We start from the raw sequence: 14,546 nt of genomic DNA on the forward strand, positions 1-14,546 counted from the left end.
ACACTTGTATGGTGACGGTCCCGCTGCCAAACCCCAACTGTTATGTATTCAGTGGTCTGAGCTTGAGTCTGGACTAAGGATTCTGAGCTCCTGATTCGATACATGTTGTCCAATCACAGAACACTTCAGGATTTGGGCCTCTGCCATTGGCCCTAGAACTCTTGAGATGTGATTCGCAGTTTGGAAGTTTAAACAGCCAATCACGTTGGGAGGGGGAGTGGCCCAACCTTTCAGAAATGTATACAAGCAGTTGCTTTGCCTCTGTTTCTCAGTTATGTAGTTCAATAAAGGTTCTTGCTGTTATCACTGTGTCTTGCCTCGTGGGAACCCACCTACACTTCGCTAACTTCGGTCTATACATGACCCAATGGCTCACCAGTGATCTAGAGGCCAACAGGTTTCTCACCCCAGCCTAGAAGAGCCACATGCCTCTGGGCAAAGAAAAGCTGTCCCTCCAGAAAAAGTCAAGGTTTGGTGGAAGCGGCAGCTGCTGGGGAGCAATTTGCCCCCAAGCGCCAAGGAAGCTATACCCAATGGTTGTTTCCTGGGCAGGATTTGGGTTGGAGGACCAGGCCCCAGGGTGAGAAACTCAGTTGAAGCAAGTGGGACATTCTCATTCCAAACAGGGCGGGGGGGATGTAAGACCCATCAAGTCTAGACTCTAAAATAAATCTAGCGGCAAGCACAGACCACATCCGCCACGCCACCCACAGCACAGGGGGACTTCAGCGTCAGAGTTCAGATCTCCTGGATGCAACCGCAGCACCTGCCAAGTATGTCTGATGGTGACCATGTGGATTGGACTTGACAGAGGAAAGGTAGGCAGCAGGCAGCTCATTGGCTGACCTCCCAGCAGGTTTGACCAATGAGGGTCTGTGCTGGTAAATTGCGGCAAGGCCATATTCTGCAACAAGAGTGCTTTCCCAGTTTGATGTAACAGGTGCGTTGGAAGCAGAACGGTGTGTGTGTGTGTGTGCCTGCGGCTGCTCACCTCTCTCCATTCCTTGTCCGCAGTTCCTTGGATGTAAAGAATCACAACTGCAAGGAGAGATGTCAGAAGAACACATTCAGAGCAGAAAAAGAAATCTTATTCCGTACAATTGCATTTTTTACACATGCACTTGTGTTTTCCATGTCATACTCCCAAGGCACCTTTTGCAGCCAAAGGTTTTGTAGGCACCCTATATTTAAAACACACCTTCCCTTCAAAGAGTCACAGGAACTGTAGTTTGTTAAGGGTGCTGGGAATTGTAGGTGTGTTGCGGTCCCCAGGATTCTATTTGGGAAGGAATGCACTTTAAATAGCTGGCAGGCACGCAGCTTAAGTTTTAATTGCACAATTGCTAGGTTTGTTGTAAGTATTATTATGTTTCATTATGTATTTTAATGATGGATGTTTATATTTTAGTTCCAGTGTAAGCTGTTTTTTTATATTTGTAAACTGCTTAGATGCCTGTCGTGGCATTAAGCTAAATGTAAATTAATTAATAACAATTTCCCATTGTTCTGCAGAAGGTTTTTTGTTTTATAAGCTAAATTAAGAACAGACAATGGGTGCCAGCTGCAAATACTATACTAGGCAATATTGGAGTTTTAATGCTCCAACATCCCTGTCGTAGCTCAGTGGCAGATTTGACTTGGCCACATGCAAAGCTCTCAGATTCACTCCCTAGCATTTGCAAGTGAGCCCGGAAAAGACACTCAAGAGAGATGCTGCCTGTCACCGGATAGTCTGACCTGGGATACAGCAACTTTCCCTATGTTCCCTGAGTACAGTAGTACCTTGGTTCTCAAACAACTTGGAACCCAAACGCTGCAAACCCGGAAGTAAGTGTTCCGGTTTGCAAACTTTTTTTGGAAACTGAACATGCTCCATCTTGAGTGTTATGCTTCCCTTTTGAGTGCCACACTTTTGAGTGTTACGCTGAGGTCTGTCTGTTTTTGCGGCTCTTTTTGTTTTGTTTTTGTGACTGTGTGGAACCCAGTTCAGCTACCAATTGATTGATTGCCTGACTACAGTACATTGTTTATTGCCTTCATTTTATGGATCAATGGTCTCATTAGATAGTAAAATTCATGTTATATTGCTGTTTTAGTGGTTGTTTTTAAAAGTCTGGAACGTATTAATCCATTTTGCATTACGCATTGGTTTTAGAACACCTTGGTTTTGGAACGGACTTCCGGAACGGATTAAGTTTGAGAACCAAGGGACCACTGTACTGAGTACTAACTGGCTGGCACTGGTGACGTCACAAACCCTCTCTTTCTGAAGCAGTTTGCAGTACTTTTAAAATAGTTTCAGTAACTAAAAACAACAGCAAGGCAAGCATTAACTGTGGCTAGGTAAAGGTGTGCATGGCACTTTAAAAAAAATGTCAGCAGCCTGTTTGAAGCATGAGGCAAGGAGGAAGAGTGAGGGACAAGGCAGCCTTTGAGTTACTAGTCCGTTGTGCAACTCTCCTTTAATTTGTGATGTTGAAAGGAAGCCAGGTTTCTACTGCAGGAGCAGAACCTGCTGTGATGTCTGTCTAGATGTTATTGATCATCCATCAGCTACAATATCTTTTAATCTGTTGACAGTCCTAGCTTGCACCTTCATCACACAGATTTCCTAAACAATGAGATTGGCATTTAAGATCAGGCGAAGCAAACTCCCCATGAGCTGCTTTTGCAATTTAGCCCGAAACTGCTCTGCGATATCATGAATTAGACAAAAGAATTGACAGCATTCTTTTAATAATGTGTCTACGCATCTTGTCAACATTGCTTTATTGGGAAATGTATCAAAACTACACATGGGTTATGACAAAAGCGGCCTAATGAATCATACGATAAATATTATATGTATAGCAATCACAATTAATATCAAGGCAAAGATTTAATATTACAGTGCCATATCCTGCCTTAACGTTTATCCATCTTGGGCAATCCATTACCATCACCTGATCCAATATGTCAACACAATTAAATTCAGCGAGATTAATATTTCAGCTCAAATGCTGAACGCTATCATACCCATCTTCTCTGAATGGTTTTGCCATTTCTGAACTTTTAAAAGGACAGTTTTAAATGCCAGATCACTGATCAACAGAATTTCTCGGAGTTATATCTGATATTAGTCGTATGCAGAGTAAACCCATTGAAATCAACTGACTTTTGTAAATGAGCATCTTAGCTGGGTATCAGCCTCAGTGTATAACTTAAGCTATCTCAATTCCTGCTGAATGTCAGACTTTTAGATTTTTGCAGACATTAATGGATAGCAAATGTATTCAGCTTCCTGCTCCGAATCCAGCTTTTTAAAATAGCCTAACAAGACTCTCCTTGGATCCAGACCACATCTGCAATATTTTCCAATCAGTTATCTGGGACCAAAACATCTGTATTCATGTATTTATCAAGTCAATCTTTACATGACTGCATCACCAACAAATGGAACATATCAGGTAGATTTTGTCACGTTTCCATGGTTATCAAATGCCACTATACAAAAACCTTAAAACAGCACTACTATGGGGCTGAAATTGAACTGGAGAACCCCAAGGTCCCTGCCAAGTCAATGGTTTTATGGTTGCAAAACTGACTTCCTGAGGCAAAAGACAAGATGGGGCCTTCTCCTGCACAGAATAACAGAATCCTAGAACTGTAGAGATGGAAGGGATCCCACGGGCCATGTAGTTCTGCTGTGGTGGAATCACAGCTAGAGGATCCCTGACAGATCCAACGTCTGTTTGGAAACCTCCAGCAAAGGAAACAGTCCATCACTTTCTGGAATGGTAGTGTAAACTTACTTCAGTACTGGCCACAAGCAACATTCTCTATTGTGCCTGAGGTTTTTGCAGGGCTGGCAAGGAACAACCCAGCATCTGACGCGGCCACTTTGCTTTAGAGATAATGGCAGGGCCACCTGTCAGTCTGGACAACAGGAAGATTGCCATGTACCCCAGCCTGCGTCTGGGAAAAGCTGCTTTATTTCCGTGAATGTTGTGCTATGTTCCACATTGACATGCTCAGGCTGCAATGATGTGATGCAGTCACAGGGAACCTCTGGCCTCCAGCCCCAAAGAAGCCTGTCAGAGGTCCGTGGGGCTGTTTCCTCCCGGCCACACGCACCTGCCACTCACCTGCAAAGGAAGATCGGGGACACTAAAGAGTACATTCCAGGCCAGTCCTTTGCGAGCGCAGCTGACATTTGATGCTCTAAGGCATGGTATGTGTGTTTGTGTGTGTGTGTGTGTTTGCAATCAAGCAGGGCATACCTTTTATGAAATAAATAAATGAAAATGAAACTTGGCAAACCTCTCTGCTGGGATCGGATGCACTTGGGAGCTTCCGACGGCATCAGAAGTCTGCTAAAAGCAGCGCTGCTTTTAGCAAACATCCGATCCAGCCAGGAACTCCTGCAAAGAGGAGCTCCCTAGCGTATCCGACCACAGCAGAGCGGCTTGCCTTTGCCAGCGCGACTTGCCTTTGGCACCAAACTGAAGCTGTGTTTAATGCAAGCTGCACCACTACGTCTAGGGGCTGGATTCACTGAACGTTTTACTACAGCAGGCGATTGCCAAGTGGGCAGCCCAGTCCAGCCCCCTTGCCAAATGTAGCCCACAACTGGATCTGGTTCACAGGCCAAAAGGAGTTCCCTTGCTGTTGATGTAATGGGACGTTCACAAACATTCTGAGGTCACGGAATGTTTACAATCAATATAGCTGTTGTGAGGGAAGTGGGCATTTTGGCTGGGAGTAAACCTCTTCAAGGGCTGTGAGGTATGGGGGTGTCACAGGGCCATATAGCTGGCTGGGGAGGAAGTGAGATGACCCCGTTGAAAACAAAAGAGGCACAAAATGAGGGGAGTAAAAAACAAAACAAAACCAGGCAGACTGATTATTTCACATTGATTCAAAGTTAAGCAGCCAAATATTTAGCAAGAATATTTACATTAAAAAACATTAAAGCCTTTTAAACTCGGTCTTCAGCCAAAAAGGCTCCCAGAGCGGCTTATGAAGATCATTAAGAAGGCACACGTTCGTAGAAAGGATTTTATGTAAGCATTGTTGATTTTATATTCATGTACAACAGCTGATAAAATAAAATGTAACTAGGTCATTTCAGGAACACATTGTCCACACAGTCAATGCAGAAAATTCACATTCTAGCTACTGAATAGGTTATCCCTCCCCATGTAATTAACTAGAAGCCATCTTTTTAAAAAAGGAGTCTATTTAAAAAGTCATTTTTAGATATATGTCAGTGTTCTTAACTTCACCACAACTGTAGCGTCCCACAGTGCCTGGAGCCATCCCTCCTTGAACCCCTAATGTTTTAAAATATTGGGCGTTTCTAGGTGACCTGTTTACTGAGCATTCGTTTCTGATTTGCTTGCACGGAGGTTAGATGATGTTGTGGCAAAGTGAGCGTCACCCCACACTTTCCTAGTGCATTTTCCCGTCACGCTCCTTATCGCAAAAAAAAAAAAGTCCGCCGTTTTGAAGAAGCGGCTTTGTTTTGCAAGATGACCCAGTCAACAAACAGCGCAGCCTGAATCCGCTGCCATGTGACTGAATCCCACGTGACGGTTCTGGAAGTGCCCTTCGAAAGAAGCCCTTGCCAAAAGTCTCTGCTCGTCTCGCAGTCATTATGAGGCTGATCCCACTTAAAAAGAATACCTGGGCTTTCTGTGGTTCAGCCACCAGCAGAGAGAGACTCTCTGTAATTGGATGCCCCTTTTAGACGTTCACCAGAATGTCTCCTCTGAGACAGCCTCTCTCTGTGTGTATGTGTCTGTGTATGTCTGAATCCTGTCTCTGGGGCCTCAAATCTGCTGAGAGATCATGTAGGCCGCTGTTGCCGTACAAGCAGGTACATGAGCTGGTCTCTACAGCTGGATAATTCCACAATCCACGTTAAACAAACTGCGGCTTCACACTTGCTTCCTCCCATCTTTCCGTTGAGCTCCTCCTCACATTTCTTCAGGATATGTTTCTACATTGTGTCCCAGAACTAAGCCTGACTCAGTTCAAGGAAACCTAGGCTACATATTGATGCCCATACATTTAAAGCGCCGTGATACCGGCCCGCTATGATGCACACCTGAGAGGTGCCGGAACGGCACTCTGGGGCATCCCAGCTGAACAAAAGCACAACCTAGAAAGCACGAGACAAGTGGGAAACCGATTGGACCCGTGCTTTCTAGACGCAGGTAAAGGTAAAGGGGCCCCTGACCATTAGGTCCAGTCGTGGCCGACTCTGGGGTTGCGGCACTCATCTCGCTTTACTGGCCGAGGGAGCCGGCGTACAGCTTCCAGGTCATGTGGCCAGCATGACTAAGCCGCTTCTGGCGAACCAGAGCAGCGCATGGAAATGCCGTTTACCTTCCTGCCAGAGTGGTACCTATTTATCTACTTGCACTTTGACATGCTTTCGAACTGCTAGGTTGGCAGGAGAAGGGACCAAGCAATGGGAGCTCACCCCGTCGCGGGGATTCGAACCGCCGACCTTCTGATTGGCAAGTCCTAGGTGCTGAGCCCTCTGTTTGTGCAACTGAAATAAATGGCAACTTTCCCCCTGCCTCCATTTCTCTCCCCTTTCTCTCTTGCCTCCCCATTTTTAAATTACAGCATGCAAGCTCCTCAGGGCAGGCAGCTGTCCTCCTCTGTTTTGTAAAATGCCCTTCACATTGAGGGCTTGTCTACGGGATGGGGCATAAAATTCATCCAGGGCTACCATCTATTTACACTAGAAACCCAAGGGGTAGGCCTCTTAGATCGGCGACAGAACATCTGAACCTAGGACGTCCTAGGTTAAGACCCCAAGGTCTCCATGGGACAAATGTAAGGTTCTGCACTAAGGCAGAAAGAACCAGCAGCACAAATATAAGATGAGGGATGCCTGGCTTACTAGTAAGTAAAGGGACCCCTGACCATTAGGTCCAGTCATGGCCGACTCTGGGGTTGCGACGCTCATCTCGCTTTATTGGCCGAGGGAGCCGGCGTACAGCTTCCAGGTCATTTGGCCAACATGACTAAGCTGCTCCTGGCAAAACCAGATCAGCGCGCGGAAACACCGTTTACCTTCCCGCCAGAGTGGTACCTATTTATCTACTTGCACTTTGATGTGCTTTTGAACTGCTAGGTTGGAGGAGCTGGGACCAAGCAACGGGAGCTCACCCCATTGCGGGGATTCGAACTGCTGACCTTCTGATCGGCAAGTCCTAGGCTCTGTGGTTTAACCCACAGCGCCACCCGCGTCCTCGGCTTACTAGTAGTACATGTGAAAAGGTCCCAGGGATTTTGGTGGACCACAGGCTTAACATGAGTCAACAGTGTGATGCAATGGCAGAAAAGGCTAATGCTATTCTAGGCTACATCAACAGAAGTCTAGTGTCCAGATCAAGGGAAGTCATAGTACTGCTCTATTCTGCCTTGGTCAGACCACACTTGGAAGACTGTGTCCAATTCTGGTACCACAATTTAAGAAGGATGTTGACAAGCTGGACCATGTGCAGAGGAGGGTGATCAAGATGATCAAGGGAGGGTCTGGAAACCAAGCCTTGTGAGGAACAGTTGAAGGAGCTGGGTGTGTTTAGCATGGAAAAGAGGAGACTAAGAGGAGAGGTGATAGCCATCTTCAAACATCTCAAGGGCTGTCAGATGGAAAATGGAGCATGCTTGTTTGCTCCTGCTCTGGAGGGTAGGACTCTAACCAGTGGCTTCAAGTAATAAGAAAGGAGAGTCCGACTGAAAATACGGAAGAACTTTAAGAGCTGTTCGACAGGGGAACAGACTCCCTCAGAAGGTGGTGGACTCTCCTTCCTTGGAGGTTTTCAAGCAGATGCAAACTTTTTCAAGCAGTCAGAAAACTTTTTCAGTAGGGGGCCGGTCCACTGTCCCTCAGACCTTGTGGGGGGCCAGACTATATTTTGAAGGAAAAAAATGAACGAATTCCTATGCCCCACAAATAACCCAGAGATGCATTTTAAATAAAAGCACACATTCTACTCTTTACATAGGCACCAGGCAGGCCCCACAAATAACCCAGAGATGCATTTTAAATAAAAGGACAGATTCTACTCGTGTAAAAACATGCTGATCCCTGGACCGTCTGCGGGCCGGATTTAGAAGGCGATTGGGCCGCATCCAGCACCCGGGCCTTAGTTTGCCTACCCATGTACTAAGGGCCCAACAGTTTCCTATTTTATAGGACACATCTGCTATATGTCTACTCAGGAGTAATGCCCACTGAGTTCCATGGAACCCGTTCCCAGGTGACTGCCATGAAAGATTGCAGCCTCAGCTCTTGTAGGCAAGAGATGGGAGAAAAAGCAGGCTATGAGATGAGAAGTTGGCATTTAAGCAATGGGGGGAACCTCACGGCATGAGAAATGTTCCAGGCTTGCAGGCATAATGAGCTGTCTGCCTGTCTACCCATTGTCCATTGGAGGAGGATTAATTCTGATGAGAACGAGGTTTCCCCCATTAGCTATATTAGGAAAAAGCTCCACGACAGATGTGAAGGCGTTAGAATCCATTTTCAGCAGCGGCGAGATTTAATTGGGCAGCATCTATTGGTCACTGGAGACCAGTGGGGGCTGGTTGGGCGGAAGGCAGGGAGGCCACCAGTAGGGGGAGCCAGAGCCAACGGCAGGCACAACCGCCCCCTGATTGGCTGCAGGCAGGTGGGGTTGGTTGAGGGCAGGCTGAAGGTTGGTGGGGCAGTGGCCCTTCCACCCTCATGGGCCACCTTCTACTGGCCATTTCTAAGGTTCAAGCCAATTTTCTGCTTTCTCGTAGTACGATAAACAAGTAAGATTTTATTTCAAATGTTTTAATTGTTTTGTAAGCACTGCCATTATTTGACTTCACTTCAGTAGCGCTTTGAGGTGGACCAGAAGATCTCCCTGCCCTCCGTGCTGCCCAGGTGGTGAAGCAGATTCTAGCAGCCAACCTACTTGACAAATATTCTTTGGGCTTTTCGACCAGATTCGTCACCTCCCACCAAGGACAGTGACATACTGCCCACCCCACCTCCTCACCAAGTATCGACAGCTTGGCACACTTACCAGGATCAGACTTGGAGAAAGTATCCATGTCCAACAGGTTCCTGGGGAGATCGATAAGCAAAGGGGTAGAAAGAAAGATAAGAATGTGAGTTTGGAAATAAGAGAAAGGCCAGAAAGTGAAGTGAAGTGAAGTGAGGTGAAGTGAAGTGAAGTGAAGTGAAGTGAAGTGAAGTGGTGTGTGTGTGTGAGAGAGATTGAGATATTGAGGTCCCATCTACACTATGCTTCTAAAGCAGTATCATACCACTTTAAACAGTCATGGCTCCCCCACAAGGAATCATGGGAAATGTGGCATGTTAAGGGTGCAGAGAGTTGCTAAGAGACCCCTCTTCCTCTCAATTCTCTGCAAGGGACTCTGGGAATCGTAGTTCTGTGAGGAGACGAGGGGTCTCCCAAGAATTCTCAGCACCCTAACCAAACTACAGCTCCCAGGATTCTTTGGGGGAAGCCGCGACTGTTCATAATACGGCTTCAAATATGCAATGGTGCAGGCAGGGCTTACGGATCAAAGTTATAAGCCTAGGATTTGTTCCCTTCCCTTCCGTTTCCCCCGACAGCAAAGTCACCTTGACCGTTCTCAGCCACTTCCCTTCTCTTGTGTTGTTAGCTTTATTAATGCATCTGAATTAAGATCATTAAAAGAGGCAATCAAATCCGTAGTCAGTCGCAGCTTCGTGCTGGAGAGAGGAGGAAAGAGCCAATTCACAGCCCTCTCTGCCCCCAAGAAAATCCTCAGGGAAGAATTTCTAAGCAGTAGACCTGAGAATGAAAACAAGGAAGATGAGGGGGCAAGGTGAGTCTACTTACAGGCCCCCCTCATGGCGAGACCTTGTGCCCTTATTGGATGCAGAATCCCTTCCCCTCTGTTGCTAGGACACTTCAACTGAGGTTTAAGTACAATTAACAGTCACGATTGCCAGGCTATTGTCACAGATCTGACTCCAACTGGGTGAGAAAACCCAGCAGTTCTGTATTCAGCCCAGAACTCTGCAAACAACTTGAATAAGCAACTGAAATTTAAATCTCTCCCTTGGTCACAGAAGTATACCATTCGGGAGGCTGCCAGCCAGTGTTGGCAATACTGACTGAGCTAGATGGACAAGTGGCCTGTCCCAATCAAAGGCGACTCCCTATGTTTGGCAAGCTTCCGGCTAATCGATTATCTTCTTCATTATTGTAATTTTTCAGGGGTTATTTTAATATTTCCCCTGAAAATAATACAAGCAAAGCTTCCTTAAGTTTCTAGTCGAGAAGGAAGATTAGTTTGAACATGTGCAGAGGTCTTAGGACATGGGTGTAGTCAAGATTTAGCTGCCCCCCTAAATCAATACAAACCAAGTAGGGTGGTTTTAGAGGCCAGTGGCAGCATTTTAGGCAATAATGCATAGACCACTCCAATCTCTGAGGTGATGGACAAATAGGAACGTTCAAGCCAAACAGAAGTTATCATTTTCCTGGATTGCTTTCTTTCCCCATCTGTGGGTCAGCAAAATTGGTCATGCTCCCCCTCTGAGCTAGGCAAATCCTTGTTTTCCACTACAGTAAGCCTGCAACTTATGTACATTTAACTTGTGCGCATACAGCTTTGCGGGCTTGGCAAAAAATGTAGAAAGAAAGAGAATAGGTAAAAGTTAAAAGGTAAAGGACCCCTGGACAGTTAAGTCCAGTCAAAGGCGTCTGGGGTTGCAGTGCTCATCTCGCTTTCAGGCCAAAGGAGCCAGTGTTTGTCCACAGACAGCTTTCTAGGTCATGTGGCCAGCAGGACTAAACCGCTTCTGGTGCAACGGAACACAGTGACGGAAACCAGAGCGCATGGAAACGCCGTTTACCTTCCCGCTGCAGCAATACCTATTTATTTACTCTAGGAGTTGTCAACCTGGTCGCTACCGCCTACTAGTGGGCGTTTCAGAATTCTAGGTGGGCGGTAGGGGGGTTCTATGGCACAAGCTGAATCCTCCGTCCATCGAGCACTAGTGGGTGGTAAGGAAATTTCACCATCAAGAAAGATACATTAACAGGTCATAGGTATAAAAAGGTTGACTACCCTGATCTACTTGCACTGGTGTGCTTTCAAACTGCTAGGTTGGCAGGAGCTGGGACAGAGCAATGGGAGCTCACCCCATCGTGCGGATTCGAACTGTTGACCTTCCGATCGGCAAGCCCAAGAGGCTCAGTGGCTTAGACCACAGCGCCACCCGCATCCCAGAAAGAAATAATACGGGGGCAGGAAAGCGGTGGACGTCCGGGGGGGGGGAAGACTTTGGCAATCCCACCCACCATCAAACCCAAGATGATTATATGTGATTTTTGCTTTAGGCATGATCCCTGGAACGTAACGCCTGTAAAGTTGTGGGCTTAATGTACACAGAATCACACATTTAATATGGAGCTTGTGAACTCTTTCATTTTAAAAAAAGAAGCAGCAGCAAGATGCTAGCGCATCTTGGTTAGAAAAGATTGGTAACTCATTTTTTTTAAAAAAAGCAACTTTCTAGCCCTTATGGTTGATTAGAAACACTTGGAGACTCATTCACTTTTATTTTTTTAAAGCCATCCTGGTTGGTTAGAAAAGCTTGGAAACCCTTGGCTGTGGTGTGGTGCAGTTTGGCAAACCAGATGTGGGGGGGGGGTGGGGGCAGCGAGGCCAAAACAATCGCAGTGGGGCAGGGAGTACATCTCTCTTTCATGCCTTTCCCCCACGAGCGATCCTCTCATCTCCTTGCTCTCTCTGCCACCCCTGCCCTTGCCAAACACTTTCCCATTCTTTGAAACTGTTAATCTTAGAAACCGAATGAATTATGTAGCCAAACTGGATATATGCAGATGTACCCGAGTTGCATAATTCATTCTGAGTACAGATCTGAGGTTTCCATGGAACAGAAGTCGGGAGGCTTTCGATGCTGAGTGCATCCGGCCTGCTCTCAGGGCAACATTCGTCTCCCCCCCCTCAGCCCCCAACTTGTCCTAAATTGGCATGCTGTTACGGAGCGTTAGGGCAGATGCTTTGGCCTCCCACAGAAGGACAGCTCAAGGAAGCTGGTTATCAACACTGGGCTTACAGGCTCCCCACCCTGACCAGCAGCCCCCATTCATTTCAATCATTCCAGCGGGGCAGCTGTGGGAGGCACCATCTGCACTAGGGTGGCTTAGCAGTCAATCCCTCTTCCCAGGGAAGTACTGGGAGCAGGTGGCGCTGTGGTCTAAACTACTGAGCCTCTTGGACTTGCCGATTGGAAGGTCGGCAGTTCAAATCCCTGCGACGGGGTGAGTTCCCATTGCTCTGTCCCAGCTCCTGCCAACCTAGCAGTTCGAAAGCACACCAGTGCAAGCAGATAAATAGGTACCACTGCAGAGGGAAGGGAAATGGTCCTGTTGTGCCAGAAGCGGTTTAGTCCTGCTGGCCACATGACCTGGAAGGCTGTCTGTGGACAAACGCCGGCTCCCTTGGCCTGAAAGCGAGATGAGTGCCGCAACCCCATAGTCGCCTTTGACTGGACTTAACCGTCCAGAGGTCCTTTGCCTTTTTTTTTAACCAGGGGATTCTGGGAATTGTGGCTCTGGGAGAGGAATAGGGGCCTCCTAACAACTCTCAGCCTACTTAACAAACTACACGCCCTAGGATTCTTTGCGGGAGGCCATGACTGTTTAAAGTGACGTGATACTGCCTTAAATGCATCGCGCTTGATTCATCTTTTTCTCATAGCTAGGCAATAGGTAGCCATTAGGTGAAACTCGGTTGGGGAGGACATCTCTCGCACCCCAGGCAAAGGCCCAGCCTGAACAGGAAGCATTTTTAGCCCTTCCTGGGTAAAGCTAAGAGCCAGAGCTGTGCGAGAGGAACCACTCCTGTGTTCTTTACTCAAGGGAAGGGTTGAGAAACTTGTGGCCCCTCGCCCTGCAAATGTGGCTGGGCAGCATCTGTCATTCACCCCAGCCAGCATGGCCAACCGTCATGGATCATGGGAGTTGTAGTTCATCCCTTTCAGGCTGCAGGCAGTCCATCCCTGCTTCAGGGAGATGCATCCCTGGTGGTCCACACAGGTGGGGACGGGAAACAGTGCTCCTACATCTTCAAGAGTTTTATAGAAGAGTTTTGTGAAACTGATGAAATACAGTTCATCAAAGAGGTTCCGTGCTGTCGTGTGTGGACTGAATTGGCACAATAGATGATTAATAAAAAAAAACATGTACTACAGGCAACTCCCCATTTATGCACATTTAAGGTATGTATGAACATGCACACGACCATCACCACAAACCCAGAAATGCGAAAACAGTCTCTAGCAATCCTTTGCAAGTGCAGTCCTTAGTAGCCTTTGCACTGGCCTTTGAGGTCTATGGAGAGTTGGAGTTTGAGAAAGGAGGTTTGGAGGGTGTTTGGAAGCTTTTTCAACGGTGTCCCCAGTATACGTGATTTCACTTAAATGCACAGAGCCTCAGAATGTAAAGGTAAATTTAAAGGACCCCTGGACGGTTAAGTCCAGTCAAAGGGGGAGTTGCCTATAATTGGCTTTCCAATGCTACAACATCTGTGTATCTTTTGTGGGGGTGTCAATGGCCACTGCTAATGATCCGATGATCACAGTTGGTACTGCATGTCTTTCCCTCCTGACCTCACTGTTTACAACTCCGTATAATGCAGCTGATGAAACAGAGCGCGATCCGTAAAACCTTACGATGCCTTAACAAATTTGTTAATGTGTCACAGCACTTCTTCCTTATCCCTGTAAGAGACTAACACTTCCGATAACCTAGTATCGTGTCTATTTTGGTTTAAAGAAGCCCTGCACAAATTGAGGGGCTCCTCCATCGAAATAACTGGAGAGTTGCATCCCCTTAAAGGCTCCTCCAAATTGGCATTCTTCCTTATTTGCTTGTACAAAACATCCACAGAGGTTAAATCCGGTCTTTACTGAGTATTTGTTCCAACTGGTATGCGGGGAAGTTACACGACGGCGAATGTTCATTCTACATTCATCATGGGGAATTACACCTCTTGCCTCATTAATTCATTAGTTCGTTCCACACTTTTCAGCGGACTTCCAGTCACTTTCTAAACAGCAAAAAGTCTGGTTGCTCTTGCTGTTGTTTTAAGTGCTACAGGGTGCTATAATTCACTTTAGTTGCACAGACCTAACTTTCTCGGCGCGCGCTTGAATCCCACCTGCAAAAAAGGACTAGCAAGCTTATTGTGGAATAAGCTTTCAGAGGGTTTAGGGAAGCTTGTGCTGCAAAAACTGCTGTGACCCACCCTGGAACCTTATGGCGAAAGGTGGTTAATAAATCAAAATGATAATAAATAAAGTGATCATAATAATTTGTGACATCAGCCTCTTTGCTGGATTCGCTTTCTTGCTGCTCTGCATCTGTGCTGCTGCTGCTGCTGCTTCTACAGCATTCTGCACTTTGGGCCCAAGATGCAGAAGGTGCGTAGCAGGAAGCAAGGCGAGGGAAAATCCCCTGGAGATTGCAAGCATCGCTTCCAATCCG

General features: G+C 46.8%; 1 protein-coding gene across 1 annotated transcript in view; it reads right to left on the reverse strand.

Annotated features, from left to right (window-relative positions):
- The window catches only part of CPNE9 (copine family member 9), a 62,165-nt gene that overhangs the window by 38,547 nt on the left and 9,072 nt on the right, over positions 1–14,546 (reverse strand). The window contains exons 2-3 of the mRNA XM_082210024.1: positions 9,057–9,097; positions 992–1,038 (exon numbers count right to left, since the gene is read on the reverse strand). Coding sequence (XP_082066150.1) covers positions 992–1,038; positions 9,057–9,097 — 88 coding nt within the window. The remainder of the gene's footprint in view (positions 1–991; positions 1,039–9,056; positions 9,098–14,546) is intronic.

This window comes from Podarcis vaucheri (genome assembly GCF_965113315.1).
Source record: "Podarcis vaucheri genome assembly, chromosome: 2".
NCBI lineage: Eukaryota > Metazoa > Chordata > Lepidosauria > Squamata > Lacertidae > Podarcis > Podarcis vaucheri.